The sequence below is a fragment of the Pimephales promelas genome, chromosome 25 (genome assembly GCF_988280905.1).
Source record: "Pimephales promelas chromosome 25, fPimPro1.hap1.1, whole genome shotgun sequence".
NCBI classification, from domain to species: domain Eukaryota; kingdom Metazoa; phylum Chordata; class Actinopteri; order Cypriniformes; family Leuciscidae; genus Pimephales; species Pimephales promelas.
Window position 1 is genome coordinate 11,046,414 of NC_142793.1, and position 12,687 is coordinate 11,059,100.

General features: G+C 35.9%; 2 protein-coding genes across 2 annotated transcripts in view; both read right to left on the reverse strand.

The window, feature by feature from the left end:
* Positions 1 to 8,508: 8,508 nt before the first annotated feature.
* ifitm5 (interferon induced transmembrane protein 5) lies at positions 8,509 to 9,621 on the reverse strand. The gene is made up of 2 exons (XM_039669198.2): positions 9,291 to 9,621; positions 8,509 to 8,829 (listed from the first exon to the last, which is right to left on the reverse strand). Exons 1-2 carry the CDS (start codon positions 9,495 to 9,497, stop codon positions 8,608 to 8,610), a joined length of 429 nt encoding a protein of 142 aa, XP_039525132.1. The 5' UTR covers positions 9,498 to 9,621; the 3' UTR covers positions 8,509 to 8,607.
* A 1,054-nt stretch (positions 9,622 to 10,675) lies between these two features.
* Positions 10,676 to 12,687, reverse strand: part of cat (catalase) — an 11,010-nt gene continuing 8,998 nt past the window's right edge. Inside the window, exons 10-13 of the mRNA XM_089127847.1 lie at positions 11,944 to 12,074; positions 11,751 to 11,858; positions 11,560 to 11,643; positions 10,676 to 11,236 (exon numbers count right to left, since the gene is read on the reverse strand). Coding sequence (XP_088983973.1) covers positions 11,174 to 11,236; positions 11,560 to 11,643; positions 11,751 to 11,858; positions 11,944 to 12,074 — 386 coding nt within the window. The 3' untranslated portion in view covers positions 10,676 to 11,173. The remainder of the gene's footprint in view (positions 11,237 to 11,559; positions 11,644 to 11,750; positions 11,859 to 11,943; positions 12,075 to 12,687) is intronic.

Sequence of the window (12,687 nt, forward strand, 5' to 3'; positions counted from 1 at the left end):
TTATTGCTCACTTCATACCTTCTTTCAAATAGTGATATATTGATTTCTGTAATTTTTACAAAATATGATTGAATATGTTTAAGTGAGGAACTTGCTTATGTGTGGAGGTTTTCCCTACCAAAATGATGTCACTTCCCCAAAGATGATATCATTGATGAACTGGCTTTTTTTACATTTTTTATAATAAGTCTAAAATGATGGAAAGTGAAATTGAGGTCACATATGTGACCCTGGATCACAATAGCCAACAATACATTGTATGGGTCAAAATTATCGATTTTTCTTTTATGCCAAAAATCATTATGATATTAAATAAAGACCATGTTTCATGAAGGCAATTTATACATTTCCTACCATATAAAACATTTATTTATGTGAGTGAATGAAGCACAATCGCGAACATAAATGGACGACTTTAAAGGCGACTTTCTCAATGTTTACTTTTTTTTTCTTTCTTTTTTTTTTGCACCCTCAGAGATTTTCAAATAGCATAGTTGCATCTCGGCCAAATGGAAAGCTTATTTATTTAGCTTTCTGATGGTGTATACATATTTTAAATGGCCAATGTGACAGGTTTTGTGGTCCAGGGTCACATCAATTTATGTTTAATTCATAAACATTTATATATAAAAACTATCAAAACATTTCTATTATAAAAAATAAAATTATTTAAAAACAATTAAAACTGGACTATTAATTGGAATCATTAATAATAGTTTGCCTATTTTTAAGTCTCACGATTGAAGGTCTCATTAATAATGTCTGTAGCCATTTAGCCTAATACTCGGATTAAGGGTTTGCAAGCACACCTAAAAGAAAGAAAGCGCGGTGGGGGAGGGGAGGGGGTTGGATGTTTTCAAGACCACATAGGCAGAAGAAAAGCGAGGAAAAAACGAGCGGGAGAGATAAAAGAGAGTGGGAAAGATGAAAAGAAAGGATGAAGAGCGTGCCGCCTCGCTTTGACCTGCAAATTAGGCCGCGCGCTCCTCCCCGCCGCGAACCCGCGCCGCGCGCTCCTCCCACAACTCCCCGCGAAAACACCTGCAGGAACGCGCGCGTAGGAATGGCGCGTGTCTGCATACAAACACAAGACACTCGCCGGTGATCTGCTTAATATTCATGCGTGTGTGTTTAACATCTGCATGACAGAGAGCCCATTTTTACGGTTCACACAGCAGACATCTTTGTTGTCCTCAAATCTCAATTGTTTGACAAAGTTCCTAATCCGGGATCGAGACCAAAGTTTTGATTGTATTTGTTTAACTTCAAATTTCAAAGCTCTCTTCAAATTTACAAAGTTCTTAAAGGAGTAGTTCGCTTTAAAAAAAAAAGGGTATTTGATGAAAACATTCCAGGATTTTTCTCCATATAATGGACTTCAATGGGAACCAAACGGTTCAAGGTCCAAAAGACAGTTCAGTGCAAACTGCAAACTGTTCAAAAGGCTTTAAACGAGTTCAAATGATGAACCGTCATTTAAAAAACAAAACAAAACAAAAAAATTAAAGTCCATTATATGGAAAAAAAATCCTGGAATGTTTTCATTAAAAAAAAATCTTAATTTCTTTTCGACTGAAGAAAGAATTACATGGATATCTTGAATGACATGGGGGTGAGTAAATTATCAGCAAACAATTTTTTTTTTTTTAGAGTGAATACTCCTTTAAAACTACAGAAGACTTATAAACAAGATAAAAGAACCGACTATGACTTTCATGTAACAGGAAGGACAATCTGAGTCCAATTACTGTTAACTGTCACTGATGTGGTTTTCTGATGTGTGTGTGTGTGTGTGTGTGTGTGTGTGTGTGTGTGTGTGTGTGTGTGTGTGTGTGTGCGTGTGTGTGTGTGTGTGTGTGTGTGGGAGGGGGATATGACCAAATGTAACAGATTGAGAGAAACCGTTAAAGAGTCCACATCAATTAGCACTGTTGAGAATATGGGGGAGGGGAAATGCACGTCAATCAAACAACACTTAAACATCAGAGTATTTTAACTATTAAACTCAATTTACAAACTAAAATGAAATACAGAGAATGGATGATAAGATTGCAAGTTACAGATTTGCAAATTTAGCTTAAATTAAATTAGTATTCAGTAGGGGTTAAAATGTTGGTTTGTTATAATTGATATTGATAATAAACCTATTTTGCCATAAATTGAAGAAAAAATTTATTGTGTTTTCTGAAAATAAAATGAATTTTTGTGCATGAAAAATTACAAATATTTGTAAAAATTGAGAAAATTTAAGGAAATTATTTGTTTTCCCACCTTGCAGTTGAAAGAATAGCCGGTGTCACAATTTTAAGAATTGTTAAATTTTATGTAACAAAATTATGCAGTAACAGGGTTGCATATTGACTTATACTTTTATTTTATTTCTGGGATTAATTAAATATATTTATTGATTAAAATAGAATGAATTGAATATTGAGTCAACACAGTAAGTAGATTACATTATTACAAGTAGTTAATAATTGAAAACAGATTTTGGTAACACATTATTTACAGTGTCTTTGTTACACGTTACATGTAGTTCCTATAGTAATTACTATGAATTGTGCATAATTACATTAAACTAAACCCCAAACCTAACCCAAAATTCTATAGTAAGTACATGTAGTTTATTATAATTACCCAGTACTTAAATAAATAATTACACTGTAACCTTAAAATAAAGTGTCACCCAGTATTAATATTATTTCAAAATGTTGACATTGTATGATAAAATTGAGTCTGTAAATTGACATACAGACACTCAATCTGTTTAACAGTAACAACTTTTCATTCTAGGTTAATTTTATGTTACATAATAGTTTGACATGAATTGAGCAATAAAATATTAAAGGGATAGTTCACTTTGAAATGAATTTTTGGTATGTTTTAGCTTACCTCAAGGGCATCCAAGATGTAGGTTTCTTTGTTTCCACAGTATTTTCAATTTTGATATTTTTAGGTCAAACCGTTCTTGTCTATCAGTCATATAATGGAGGTGTATGGTCACCACCTCAAAGAGCATGCACAGAGAAGTCCAAATTAAACATGATTGAATGACTCGTAAATGTAAGTACACATTGATGGACTAAGACACGAAACGAGCGGTTTGTGTGAGAAAACGAACAGTATTTATATCGTTTTTACCTCTTGTAACCACAGCCACGTGCAAGTGATCTGAGGGCGCGGGTGCTTCGGTCTGCGCAAGTGCTGGAAAGCGCCGGAAGTGATCTCTCGTGCAGTTGCAACAAAAATAAAATTCAAAGTTGTCTGTTGATATATCGAAATCTTCTTCCATTGCGACTGTATATCTAAATATGTGTATAGATCTTCACAGTGAAGGTAACACTTTCGAAATCTCTGTGTAAATAATGAGTGACGTACACGCGCAAGAGATCACTTCCGAACCGCCCATGCCTTCAGATCATTTGGACGTGGCTGTGATTACAAGAGGTAAAAACGATATAAATACTGTTCGTTTTCTCACACAAACCGCTCGTTTCGTGTCTTAGACCATCAATTACATTTACGAGTCATTAAATCATGTTTAATTTGGACTTCTCTGTGCTTGCTCTTTGAGGTGGTGACCATAGACCTCCATTATATGACTGATAGACAAGAACGGTTTGACCTAAAAATATCAAAATTGAAAATACTGTGGAAACAAAGACACCTACATCTTGGATGCCCTTGAGGTAAGATAAAACATACCAAAAATTAATTTCAAAGTGAACTATCCCTTTAAAAACCTAAATAAATCATAGGACACTAAAATGTATGATATTCGTGAAAAGCGCTTGTGTAAGTGCTGTATAACCATATCTGTGGACGTTGTGAGATGACAGGGCAGATGTCGTCCCGCATGAGGGTCAGGGTCCCCAATGTTTCTCAGCCACTCCGCAGCTGCGTCTCCATGGACACCAGCTGGCCAACCACATCCAGCAGGAGCGAGTGTGTGTGTGGACGGTGGACCAGCTGACACACTCGCTCAAGCACGTCTGTGATGTCAGAATACTGACACGTCATGAAACAGCATTTATGAATTAGTAACTCACCAGCTGAGCGAATGACCCTTCGTGGGAAAACCCTTGAGTCCGTGTAATTAACGATTTGCTGACCTGTGTGGGAAAATAAAGATGAACAGATGAATTAGTCAACATAAAGTTGTTCAAACAACATTGTGCATGGAATGTTTTTCTTTTAGTTAGTTTGACTGTAAAAAAAATTAAAATTAAAATAAACTAAAAAACTAATTCAAACATGATTAGGGATTATTTATATCCGACCCATGGAGTAGACTTTTGACATTATATTTGAGTGAATTTCTCACAGTTTTAGGCCTGGATGTCCTGTAAAGTGCACATTTTCAGAGATATCAAATGTTTGGTGCTTCAGCATGAGAGCAACTTCTCTTTGGTCTTTAAAAATGACTGACATAAATTTAGTGACCAAATTTATCACTCTTAAGGAAATATGATAATATTTTGTAAATATAATTTAAATCTGACCAATTTTTTAAATTGTTTGTCACAAATCAACATCTCAGGTAAATGTTATGGGGTTTCTAATCAAAATATGATTTTGTATAAAGTAAAGGATATATCGGTTCATTTCGTTATGTCTTTCATACCATTTTTTTTAAAGGTATACTCCACTTTTTTTGGAAATAGGCTCATTTTACCACTCCCCCAGAGTTAAACAGTTGAGTTTTACCGTTGAAGAATATCAGTAACCAGACAGTAGGAAAAAATATACTATGGAAGTCAATGAGAAACTGTCTGGTTGGTTACTGATATTCTTCTAAATATCAGAAAATCGGCTGAATACATTCGAAAACGGTAAAACTCAACTGTTTAACTCTGGGGGAGTGGAAAAATAAGCCTATTTCCAAAAAAAGTGGAGTATCCCTTTAACAAAGTTTGGTTAAAAAATCCTGAAACCTAAAAATGTAGGCTATTGGTGATGATGAATGAAAAAAAAAACATTGTTTTTGCCTATACGTGTCATTTTATGTCTTTTTAGTGTCCAGAGCGGATATAGAGGACATATTTGTTGTTTTTGTACATTTTCCTATGCTTTCTAAACAATGTAATGACAAGAAAAATGACAACCATTCAGCGCCATCTGCCGGTGTCTTACAGAATAATAGGGCGCTACCACATGGATACATGGTCGTTTGAAATCAAATGCACCATGGTATTTATATTGTAATTTAGAATAGCATAATGTAATCCGCAGGAAGCCAACATAAGGAGGGGGGGGGGGGGGGGGGTATTGTACTTTTTGTAAGTGGAGATTATTTTGCACGTGTGGTTAGCCGACACACAAACAGATGGGCATAATTGACTATCAATATTTATCGTTCTATCCAGAGACTTTGATTAAAGTATTTTATTAGCAGGCCTAGCTATATATGTGTGTACCATATCAAATCATTCAGGTCCATGGTAGCCTACCCCATAACGGGTTTTAAAGAGATAGGCTACGTGCCTAATAACAGAAACGTAGACCTTGGTCCGTCCAAACTGATAACAAATATAAGTCCGCTGTCTACCTGTTATTAAAACTGGGTGGGCGCTGAAAGCCACCCAGAAACTACCGACCTTCATTATAGAGCCTGAAAGCAGGCGGAAGGGCAAGATTATCCCTCAGTCCTCTCAGATCAGCTGCATATAGACGTCTGCTCTCTGCAGAGGGTAATTTCAGTTTGTGGGTGTTTATGTGTGTGATCCTCCCTAATGTGGTTGGGCTCAAACCACTGCAGCTAAAAGCTAAAAACCCTGAAAGCAGATAAATCCCACTGAAACTCTAATGAAGGCAGCAAGAAAACAAGCTGCAACTCAATGTAAGAAAGTTAGTTTCAGAAGAACGCACGGGCATCGAGGCTATCACTGCTGTGCCTCGAGGTTCTGCAGGCGGACTGTCCCTGTAATAAGCGCACTGTAAATAGCCTCGGATGAATGTGTCTAAATGACTGCTTATGTGCTGCTAAATGACTACTCACAAGCATCAAATCATTCCTTTCTGGATTTGGACATATTAGTATGCACGTTGTTTTACAAAACGTCGAAATGCTAAAAACAAATAGTCAATTATATACGAAAAAAACAATATGTTTATTAAAATATAATTAATCAAATATATTTAACTTTTTTACTGTAATGACCCCCCCCCCACACACACACACAAAAAGATAAAATGTTAAATATATTAAAATATTATGCGTATAAATATCTTTTAGCCTACGTAAATATGTTTTTTTTCAAGACAGAAAGTTTCATATGTGAATAGTTTTAAATGTATAAAATCACATTTTATTTCAAATTTGTGTGTGTGTGTGTGTGTGTTTGTTTACACTAATGACAATGACATTTACTGTATTAGCTAATCAAAATTAAGAGGACAAAAATTGCTTAACCTTCAAATGGTCTTCGTTTCCGGTTTACACTTCTGGGCTTCGGGGTCTGCACGACCCCAACAATTGATTGAGTAATTGTACAAACAAATATACATTTTTAATCATATAATCATATACCATTTTTTTGTTTACTTCTCATCTATTCATTAATGCTGTGTTTTTGGATATATATATGCCAGATTTTTTTTTTTTTTTACACAAGAAGAAAATATATTTATTTATTTATTTATTCACATTTCCTATTCATTTCAATGTGGGGTCATATTGGCCCCGAAGATCAGAAGTGTAAACATTTTTTTTTTTTACATACCTTACAACTGAATCAATATATATATATATATATATATATATATATATATATATATATATATATATATATATATATATCAATAAAATGTTCTTGACATGTTTTGTTTATTAGACTTTGGACAAAACATCAACATATCCAATTTCAAATTCTCATTATTATTCCATTTCTGTTACCAATAAGTGTGCATCTGAGTTATTCCCCGAATACCAACCAACGTTTTTTTTTTCTCACTTTTTTTTTATTGCAGAAAAGGTCCAACATGTTTGTTTGCCAGTTAATTATCAAACCTTCTTACAACATCTTAATTGTGGCATGTTACCAGCTCAATTTTAGAACATTAATCGTTTAAGTTTATTTTAACATATTTAAAATAAAATAACATTTGATCTTATTTTTCAAAAAAAAAGGAAAAAAAATAAATAGAACCTACTTTGATTAATGGTTACACCATTCAGTGATTGATGAATGTTTTCTTTACCGTGTTTGTCTGTGTACTATTGCTGAGATAAGATACACAGAATAGCATTTGTGCGACCATCAAAGTTACCCATAGGCTGTGTGGCCTATGTATGCTATACTATTTAAACCTAGATATCAGCAAGAATCCACACAGATGAGAAATGGGCAGAAGGTCTACATGAGGGTGTGTGTTAACTGCTCTTTAATCGAGTCCCTGCACATCTGTGTCCACTCTGCATGCCGACTGAAATAGAAGGGGAGTGAAGTTTGGCAAACAGCTCTGTCATTTAAATGATAAAAATACCAGTAGAGCTGGGAGGGGTCACCGCTGTAAGCACAGGCGGCACAGTCCAACATTACAGAGACGCATGAGAACTAAACCACAGCACCCCTTCAGTCTCCCTGAAACACAAACTCCAAAGAATTCATGTTAACCTGCTCTTCTAAACCAATTAACTTCCTTGATGAAAAGAAAACAGCTTAAAACCAGCCTAACATGATCTTCATACCCAGGCCAAACTGGTCTCAGTGGGTTTAAGATGGCGTCTCAACTGAAAAGTGACCAAACCCCCTCTAAAACTAGCAAAAAGACAAGCCTAACCAGACTGAAAGACCAGCAAATCAGCTTAGTGGGAGTTTTTTTTTTATTTTATAAAATAAATATAAAATAAAATAAATATTTTGTGGTTTATGATTATCTATAGGCTACACAGATTTTGGATTGTTGGCTGCCAACCTCATTATTTATTACTTAACATGATATTTAGCACACTAGGCCTACATGTTAATTATTAAATAGAACCGCCTAGAGTAAAATAATATATTTTCTTGAATAAAATATCACTGAGACGAAATTTCGCTGGAGAAAGCAGCCAATGGTCACGCGAATTCGTCGCGCTGATTTGTCTGCTTTGTTTGAAGTGTTTATCATTATTTATTCGCTACACTATTAAACTGGATCTTTTCGTCGTCGAAGTTTCCTTGAAATATCGCGTTCCTTGGCGAAACTTCGCGGGTGAAATCCAGTCGTTGGTAAGTAACGACGTTACGCGGTATCGCGAGTTTGCTTGTTTGAAAGCGACGTGCTATGTGATATCTCTTCACGATTTACAATGGACCTTTTTCGTCGACGAAACATCGCTAATGTACTTTAAACCCACTGTTGATAGAAATCTATTCAAGGAGACGCATGTGGAAACATACTGAGGACATTAAATATTTTATTAAATACAGTTGAGCCAAATTAACATAAAATAGAATTGTTGGATAGATATATAGTACATTGACATTATGAAAAACAAATCTAAATTGTAATAAACTCATCACACAGCCAAAGAAAATAGCATGCTGATAAAGTGAAGATAACTTGAACTGTCCAGAGGGTTTGCAGGAGCTTTTGGTGGTGGGATTGCTTGAGTCGCTCGGTCTACCTGCTGAAGAGCTTCATGAAACTCTGAAATCCATCTTCACCAAAGAAATCAAACGCTCCCTCTGAGCTTCCCAGATGAACCAGGAGCAGGACCAGCAGACCCACCAACAGCAGCGGGATCAAGAGATTCCAGCCCGATGCCAGAATGTTGTACCACTTCGCCTTGTCTGAGCATTCCTGTGCGGCACGCAAGTCGCCCAAGGTCTTCTGGTCTCGAGCCTGAAAACACAAACACACAGAATGGAAATGAGAGTCTCGGACAGCCGTGTTTTAGCACATGAAGTCAAATCAAGGTTCTTTAATGGTTCCTTGCATTAGGTCATTCTCAGAACTCTTGAAAATAAAGGTCCTTTATTGCCATCGATGGTTCTTGGAACTTTACAGTTCACAAAAAGCTATTTTTGGAAAAGGTAAGATTAGATTAAAATGTTCTCCACACTAAGAAAAAATTTTTTTTACACTTTAAAAACTGTTCACTGAAAGGTTCTTTGAAGGAACCCAAAATAGTTTATGGCATCACTTGGAGATTAAACAGTTCTGGATGTTGAACTTAACTGGCATCTAAACTAGAGGGTCTTTGGGCTGTAAAACCATTGAACTTTAATGGTCCATCATGTGACATCCAGAAATATTTCTGATGAAGTTAAAGCCACACAAAGACATTAGGTGTTGGAGCTCACCTTGATGGAGTAGATCAGAGCCATGAATCCCAGGCAGCAGAAGTTGACGTAAAGAGTGTTACAGAGTGACCAGACCAGGTAGTCATTTGGTGGCTTCTTGCCCGCTTGGCTCATGTTGACCACCGTGGAGCCGCCAGCCTTACGGCCGGACTTACAATTAGTGAGCGGAGTGCAGTCGTTCACGTAGCTGTATGTGGCGTTATCCATCCTCGGAGGTCAGGGGTCAAAACTCCTGGAAGAATCTGAAGAGGAATTACTGAGGGGAAAGATCAGGACACTACTTATACAGCACTGCATATGGGTGGAGTCAGAGAGAGAGAGAGAACGGTCATTCATTATGTGGTTGTTGCTAGAGAGAATAGGGCAGGGTGCTGCTTCTATATCCATTTTGAGAAAATCTCTAGGTTTGTCAAAAACGCACAATTAAAACTATAAGGGCATTTTTAAAAATTCGAAATATGCATTTAAACATAATTAATTTAAAATGCATTCAAATAAATACATTTATTTTTATCATTTAAAAAAATTAACTTAGATTTCTGAATTATTCCAGTTTTTCAAGGGTTATTTAAGAGCCTTTCATTCACTTCATTAAAAAAAAGAAAGGAGACTCAAAGGGATTTTGGGGGATAGAAATGCGGATGGGACGCAAGCATCCTCATTGAAACACCAAAGCGCTTCTGTTTAGGAAGCATGTATGCTGCAAGCTAATAATCTTTCCAACATCATTCAAGTGATGTTTATTCTGGTCACACATCTCGCGATCCTGAGTAAGGAAGTGGCGCCCCCTACTGGAAAGAGGAAGGTGAAGCTCACTCAGTCATTTACTGAATGTCTGGAACCATAATAATGCACTGTTTTTATTAATCAAATATTGTCAAGTTCCAAAATTTCCCCAAAAAATGTAAGAAATCAGATTATGAATCATGCAATATTTTGAGTCTTCCAAAGCTATATAGACCATTTCACAAGATGTAAACAACACTGGTCCAGAAGCACTTCCTGTTTCAGTTTTTTTAACACTACATAAAAGCTGGGATAAAATACAACCAACAGAACATTTAAAACTGAATCAAAAAGTTAAACAAACATCTTTAAGATGTTTTCTTTACATGTGAAATAAAGAAAACAGTTACAAACTGAAACAGGAAGTGTTTCTGGACCAGTGTTGTTTACATTTTGTGAAATGGTCTATAGACAATATCTTTGTGGGATGAACAAGGAAAATTAAATGTATACACATTTACATTTTGCCCTCCAAATTGCGAGAATAAAATTTTAAAGGTATGATAAAGATGAAGATTCAGGCTATGGAAAATTAGAATGTTGTGAAAAGAAAATGCACAACCAAGATTTCAAATGAATACACCACTCAGTTATAGAGATCAAATATTCTTATTTATTAATTACAAAAATGACAAAAGCCATTACATTCAAGTTAACACAACTGAATTATATTCAGTTAAGGCAAAAGGGACGGAAAGAGATCATTTCTCCTATTCAGCTTTAAAATGAGATACAGAGAGCAAAAAAAATCTAAAGCGTCACACAGTCTTCAAATTAAAACGTGTGCTAATTCTGATTGTCTATTCTACATTTCACAGACAATCAAAATGCAGAAATACACTGGAAGAGGCTGATTAAATTTGGATTAGTTGCGTGTGCATCCAAAGCCCCCATTTGGTTTAATGGCATAAATCATGATTATGAAATCAACGTAGCATTTGCCAATACCACTTGTGTTGTGAATTGGCCATGTTAGATATGATGTCTGTATTTTTACTGCACACAAGGAATGAGTTTAGCTTCATGACTCTATCTCACACTCTATAAGAGAATGAATGTGTGTGTGTGTGTGTGTGCAGAGGGGCGGCACTTTTAAATCACATCTTAGAGGCTGCAGCCACAGCAGACGCTCCACCGCGACTATAAACATGAATCGTGTTCTGGAGAGACAAAGACAGAAAATAATGATATAAACACCAGCGTTATTGAAAAATATTATAGTAAAAAAAAAAAAAAAAATGAATTATTTATTTGATTTTTTTTCGTTTTCAATTTGTTAAATTTTTAGTATATACATATAGAGTTTATTATTTTTTATCTCGGTTTTTGTTAGTTATTTTAGTACATCAAGCTATTTTTTTTATATTTAATTAGGATTTATTTTATTTAGTTTATACCAAAATAAATGGTTTTAGATATACACCCTAATCCATTCTAAAAGAACACAGATGAATGTGTGTGAGACTGATCAAATGTTTTTTACCTTCTTCCCTTCAGCGTTGTGTTTATCCAGGAGAGTCTGAACACGAGTCCCATAATCATGGTGAACGGACATCAGGTTTTGCACCTGCAAAAATCACAAATAACAAACATCTGAATTATCTAGAATCATGTTTTTTTCCAACCCCTGTTCCCCAATAGCTGCTAATGAGAAGTTTGAGATTAAAATCATACCACGCGTTTCTGAATAAACAGCTGCGCTCCTTTCAAATGGCCGGCCATATTCTGACACAGCCGCTCTCGCTCGGCTTCGTTCAGCACCTCGGTGAAGAACGTGCGCACCTGCGGAAAGGATCAGAGCGGGAAATATTAGAACTCACGGACGGCTGGATTATCAGTACACTGATGCACACAATCGCGAACACACCTGGGTCACGTTGTCATCGTCTGCGCTGTTGTATCGGCCCACATCAGGAGACACTTGGCACTTGGACTCCAGGAAGCACAGCTGGGTATCGGGAGCACTGAAACTGTTGGGGAAGTAGTTTGGAGCTCCCCCTACAGGATCAGACAGAAACTGCTTAAAGGAGTAGTTCACTTTAAAAAAAAAAAAAAAAAAAAAAAAAAAACTTTTGCTGATAATTTACTCACCCCCATGTCATCCAAGATGTCCACGTCTTTCTTTCTTCAGTCGAAAAAAAATGAAGGTTTTTGATGAAAATATTCCAGGATTTTTCACCATATAATGGATTTCAATGGGAACCAAACGGTTCAAGGTCCAAATGAATGTTTCAGTGCAGCTTCAAATGGCTTTAAACGACACCAGATGATGAATAAGCGTCTTATCAAGGACCCTTCGAGTCATGACTCGAAAAAAGATTTGTTTGAACAGGAGAGTCATGAACGCTCATCACAGAATAGAGCAAGGCGAGCATATGCGCTTATAAAACTTAAACTTGATATATTTTATTTATTATTTAATTACCCTTATTCATCGTCTGGAATCGTTTAAAGCGCTTTGAACAGTTTGCACTGAAACTGTCTTTTGGACCTTGGACCGTTTGGTTCCCATTGAAGTCCATTATATGGAGAAAAATCCTGGAATGTTTTCATCAAAAACCTTAATATCTTTTCGACTGAAGAAAGAATGTCATGGACATTTTGGATGACA